Source organism: Dasypus novemcinctus, chromosome 26 (genome assembly GCF_030445035.2).
Source record: "Dasypus novemcinctus isolate mDasNov1 chromosome 26, mDasNov1.1.hap2, whole genome shotgun sequence".
NCBI classification, from domain to species: domain Eukaryota; kingdom Metazoa; phylum Chordata; class Mammalia; order Cingulata; family Dasypodidae; genus Dasypus; species Dasypus novemcinctus.
The window spans coordinates 7932856-7938855 of NC_080698.1; the positions used below are offsets into that span (position 1 = coordinate 7932856).

The 6000-nt window shown below is 47.1% G+C and overlaps 1 protein-coding gene across 1 annotated transcript in view; it reads right to left on the bottom strand.

Moving 5' to 3' along the window:
- The window catches only part of SETD2 (SET domain containing 2, histone lysine methyltransferase), a 130215-nt gene extending 124650 nt beyond the window's left edge, over positions 1-5565 (bottom strand). The window contains exon 1 of the mRNA XM_071212047.1: positions 5300-5565. Within this exon, the coding sequence (XP_071068148.1) occupies positions 5300-5370 (71 nt within the window). The 5' untranslated portion in view covers positions 5371-5565. The remainder of the gene's footprint in view (positions 1-5299) is intronic.
- Between the last annotated feature and the right edge of the window lie 435 nt (positions 5566-6000).

Consider the following 6000-nt stretch of genomic DNA (forward strand, 5'->3'; position numbering starts at 1 on the left):
AGCTCGATAACTTTCTAAAGACATAATATGACAACAGAAGGAGAATGACACGTCTGAAATCCAGAAAAGGCAAGAGCAAAGCGGAAACATGAATACTGAAAAGATATACCCTATCATAAGCACTGGTGATAGGTCATCAGGCTTTACATATTCACCATGAAACCCTCAGAATACTAATTAGGCCTTGCATATACCTCAGTGGGCCAAAGAAGGTATAGTACTCTGGCCTGCGGAAGCACACCTCAATCACTACACAGCACTCTCCCCCATGTAAAATAACAAAAATTATGATTCATAAACTGGTTGCAAGGCTATTAAATGTCCAGACCATGTGTGACCACAATATGATACTTTCTCAGTTGACTTTGTATGACATCTCTATTTCCACCATAAGGTGAATTACAAGAGTGTGACTATCCTTGCTGCTTCATATTTTACTTGAACATGTTTAAGTATTTTTATCCTAGTTAATAAACTTTATTTTTGCAAAATTCACTATGATTTCACATCACTGTGTAAGTTCTGTTCTTTCTGGCTGCATCTTTCCATCCAGTACTAACAATAACAGCTAGCATTGTCCTCTTTTTCCTTTTTTGCACATTGTCTTTCATCACCTAAGATCTGTTATCTTTTATGTACAGTGACAATTTGTTTTTTTTCCCCCCACTTTATTTTCAAAGAAGATTTAGATTATAGGAAAGTCACATAGAAAATATAGGGGATTCCAATAACCCCACCCATTCCACCCTCACATTTTTCCCTATTAATAACATTGTACATGAGTATATTTGTTACAACTGACAAACAAATATTGAAGCATTGCCACAAACCATGATCAATGGTTTACATTATAGTTTACATTCTGCACCGTAAACTTCTACAGGTTCTGACAAAATGCATAATGGCCTATATCCACCATTGCAAGATCATGCAGAACAATTCCAATCTCCTAAAGCCCCATGTTCCATCCATTCTTCCCTCCCTCTCCCCTCAGAACCCAAATGTCCTCATTCTTAAATCCTGATAATGCTCTTTGCAGAAAATACTATTATGATCTCCATTTTATAGATAAGAACACCAAGGCAGAGAGACATTAAGAATCTTGTCCAGGTTCATACAGCTAGTAGGCCAAAAAGGTAAGACTCTAAACCAAGAATTCTGGCACCAGAGCTCAGAGACTTAACGTTTTCTCATGTGCCTTAGACCGTCTGATGAAGTCTGTGGATTCCTTCTCAGCCTAATATTTATAAATCATTATAATACATATGATTACAAAGGAAACCAATTATATTGGGAGAAAAAAAATCTTAAATGTGGAATATAGTAATATATGAATAGCAGGTCTCCTATCTACTGTAATTTCAATGTAATGAGATATCTTTGACAACCATAATAAAAATATCTGTGATTTCCACTGGTAAAATCACGGTACTGCTACTACTACTGTAGTTGCTTCAATTACACTTGTAAATGAAGACATGCTAACTTCCAGTTAGAGGTTAGTGAAGATACACTCTTCTCTCCAGGTTCATGGATGCCATCCATGTGAAGAACCCTAAACTGCACACTAAAACAATTCTCTTAACATAGGAATTTAAAAGGACCAATTCTTGGCCCTCTTTCTACCCTGGATCCCTTGGCGATCACATTCAGTCTCATAGTTTTGAATGCTACCTAAGTTGATGACTATAAAATTTATCCCTAGTCCAGACACCTTTCTCCTGAACTCCAGATTTATAACTGGATCTTCTCATAGTCACCCCTACCTTAGTTAATGACAAGTCCCATTTTTCCAACTGCTCAGACCAAAAACCATGGACTCACCCTTGACTCATCTCTCACACTCCACATCTGATCTATCAACAAATCCTACTGGCTTGATCTTCAAAACATATCCTCAACCCCACCATTTCTCACCATCTCCCAATACCACCTTGTTACAAGTCACCTGCATCTCTTTCCTGGATTCTAGCTTCCTTATAAGTCTCCCAAGTTCTGCTGCTGTTTCCTCTCTGCAAATTGAGTGATCCTTCTGAAACTGAAAGCAAACCATGTCACTTCTCTGTTCAAATCTCCAGGCAGAGTCCTTACAAGGACTCTACAAGACACTACAAAATCTGACCCCACCCTCCTATCCTGCCCCATTACCTCTCTGACTCAACTTACTATTACTCTTTCTTATTCACTTCATCCTAACCATTCTGGGCAAAAAGCACTAGATAAGGGCCTTGGCACTAACTGATCCCTTTCTTGTTATGCTTTCCCCCCAAAGAGTAGCATATTAACATAATTTCCTCTCCTTTAAGTCTTTGCCTAAATATCACCTTCTCAAAAGGGCTTACCCTGTCTGCCCTAATTTAAATTGCAACCTTTCCCCCAGCAATTCTGGGTGCCCCTTACCCTGTTCTATTTTCTGTAATACTTACCTTTGAAAATTCTATATAATTTATTATCTACTACCCTTCACTAGGATGTAAGCACAAGGGCAAAATTTTGTTTTGTTCACCAATCACCCCTAGTGTGCTTGTTTAGGACACTACAGACATGTAATATGTTCAAAGAACAGCACGTCTTATTGCTGTAAAGTACTTACCTGTCTCCTTCATTAGAAGGAAATTTCCTTGAAGACTGTGATTGGATCTAATTCAGTGCCCTCAACACCACCTGGCCCTGGGCCTGCTCAATAGTGGACACCTAATACACAGATCCTGGATACCAGGTGATTATAGCCATTTTCACCTGAAAAATAAATGTTCTATATGCTGCAGGAAAAAACCTGGTCCTACAGCTGTGTCTAATTAAAGAGAAAAATACAGAACCACAGACCCCAAATGTTACTTTATTCAAACAATTTACATCTTGTATTTCAATTCTCCATGTCTAAGACCCATTTCAAACCATCTAAAGTTTAAAAAGGACACTTGGTCAATTACTCCCCCAGCCACATTACCTCCTTTCATACCTACCTAATCTTCTCATGCTTGACTTAAATCCTGTATCTTAAGTTTTCGCTGAAGCCCCAGCTAGAAGCACTTACCACATGTCACACTTCACCAGTAGATTATCTCATTTACTTTTCTCAAAAGCCCTATTAGGATGCTATTATTACAGTACCTATTTCAAAGCTGAGAAAATCCAAGCTCAGAGAAATGAAGTCACCTGCCCAAAGTTAAACTAGTGTTCAAACCCAGGTCTACTTGACTCTGAAACCCAAGTTCTTAACCCTACACTATACTGCCTCTCTCTCTCCAGAGGTATAAACACACTACTAACTAGTTTATACAATCTTGTGGCTGTCACTTTGCTTCTCTAGGCTTCAGTTTTCTCATTTGTAAAAATAGGTGATATTGTTTGGGATGACTACCCAGAGCCATTCCAGTTATTACAGTATTATGACAGAAAATGGTTTATTATTCTTTATATACCCCATGCAGGTTAAAGCACAGAAAAAATATATATATTGGAATTTAGACAATTGTTAGAAATCGGAAGCAATGGAGGCAGAAAACATTAAAAATAAAAACTCCAAGACTTCCAGTCTTGTCCTTCCCCACTTGTATCCAAAGATGCACTGAGTCCATTTTCATACACACATTATGAAAAATTTTGTTTACCCCCAAGAAGTGTTAAGGATGTGATCTTTAAAGCTGTCTGTACTTCAATGAACAACCTGTTAAAAGAACCTGAAAACAGGCACTTAGCCCATTTAGGAGCTAGCAAGTTACTTTGTATAGGACAAGTGATTAGTGTTTATTGACTCCTGATACAGAATTTCTTTCTTTCTTTTTTTTAAGTTTGCCAAGTCTCCAACCAGAAACCTGTAACATGAGCTTTATAATTGGACTGATCGTGCAGCAAAAATCAAAACAATCTAATTATGGTAATATTAGTTATCTTAAGCAAGAACTCATTAAATGAAAAGCCATGTTTAGTTAACTTATTTTTGCAAGGGTTGAGTTTTGTTTTAAAAAGATGAAACGAATAAGTTCTCTTTTCAAGCAGAGATGATCATCAACACCCAAGAGAATCCTTTTGTGTTGCAATCGCACTTAAGAACTATGAAGATCTTAATCCAGACATTTCTGGACCAAAATGAAAGGAGTTCAACATAGAGCCAAAGGAGATCTAAGCTAAAATTTGTTGAAAGAGCAAAGATCTCAGAATCATTCGGCCATAAAAGTTGACAGTCTCATTTGACAACTTCCGTTTGCAATGAATCCTATATTCTTAGGTCTAGACCTCAATACTAGCAAATGGAGTTTAAGAATGGCTTTTTAAAAACAACGGAATGGTGAGGGATATGGAAAGTGACCCCAGGCTCCAGAGTGAAGTGGAGGTATGGGATACAGTAGCGGATACAGCACTCAACAGAAATGTAAAAATGTTCTGGACTGAGAAATATATATATAATTGGACAAACCTGTACTTCGATTTTCTACAACACTGTCTCTTTAAAGAATTCTCAAACAATTCTTGGTTTTCACTAAGTCTTCCACAAGAAGTAAAAAGTCATCCATTTAGAATAAGAGGTTCCCGTTACCAAGAAAGCCGTATTCGAAAGTCCGCAAATCCCATAATCTGGAAGTGAATGTCCCTCCGAAGGCTTTCGTTTTCCAGCGGAAAAACAAACCCGGTGTCACCTCAACATCGAGGCCACACAAACCTCCGCCACCATTACAAAGCCGAAGTGCCAAAGGGGCAGAATTCGAAGCCGCAGGCACTAAGAGGCCAAGATCGAGTTTCTGGGAGGAAAAGTCAAAGCGAGAGTGCAGCGCGGGCCCCTCCACGGTCCCAGACCCCGTCAGGCGCGCGAGGCCCTTCCGGTCCCAGCCGCCGCGCCGAGCGACCGCGCAACGGGCTGGACTTCCACCCGAGCCCGGGGATTCGCGGCCTACTCTCGCCGGCGCCCTACTGCCGGCCCCGCGCCGGAGCTCCAACGACCCGGCTCCTCCGTGGGCCGCGGCGCCCGCGCGCACGCCGGGGAGCCCACGGGGCCCGCCTCGCTCGGGGCCCGCCGGCCGCTGCGGACGCGGCGGCAGCAGGAGCGGAGGCCGCGGCCGCCCCTCCCCCACGGCCGGGCCCAGCCGTCGCGCCAACGCCGGGCCCAACCGCCGCGCAGAGGCGGCCCGGGCCAGGGCGGCCCCCGGCGGCGGCGCGGGCCCGCTCCCCACGCCCGCCGCGCGAGGCCCCGCGGCCCGCTACTCCTCGCGCCGGCCCGCGCCGCCGCCAGTCAGGACGCGCCGCCCTCGGCCCAGACTGCGGCGGCCGACGGCAGCGGGAGACCAGAGCCGAGACTTACTCAGGGGTAGGATGCTCGGGGTCGTAGAAATCCCCCATCTTCGGAGACGGCGGCGGCGGCAGCTGCTTCATCGGGAGGCGGCGCGGCGAGCCCCCTCCCCGCAGCAGGGCGACGCGGGGGAGGGGAGGGGAGGGGAGGGGTGGAGGCCGCTGGTCCGACCGCGGGAGCGGCAGGGGCGGCCCGCGTCGCTCGCTGGCTCCCTCCCTCCGGCGCCCGCCGCCGCTCTCTCCCTCACACACGCACCCAGAGCGCGACGCGCACCCCGCCCGCCCCCCGGCCGCCCAGGCCCGGCCCCTTAAAGAGACACGCACTGCCCGCCGCCAGCCGGCGAGCCCGCCGCTGCCGGCCGAGCCGCGTTCGGAGCCGGCGGGGCGGGGAGCGGCCCGGCTCGGGCCTGCGGGCGGTTTCTCGGAACTAGACGCCGACGGGCGGGCGCCGCGGCGGACTCGTTCCCGGCCCTAGAGGGGGGTGCCGCGACCCCTGACTCCGGCTCTCCGAGGCGGCCCGGAGCCGGCGCGCGCGCCCCCGGCCCGCCGGCTCGGGGCTGGTGGGCGGAGGCCGCTGAGGGAGAAGCCTGCGCCCGCCAGGACACCAGCGTTCCCGCCCCGCGGCCCGCGAGGACCCGCGGCGGCGTCGAGGGCCCCTCCCCCGGGCCCCCGGCCCCGAGGTAGCGCGGCCGCCGCTCCGCCCGCGCCTCTCAC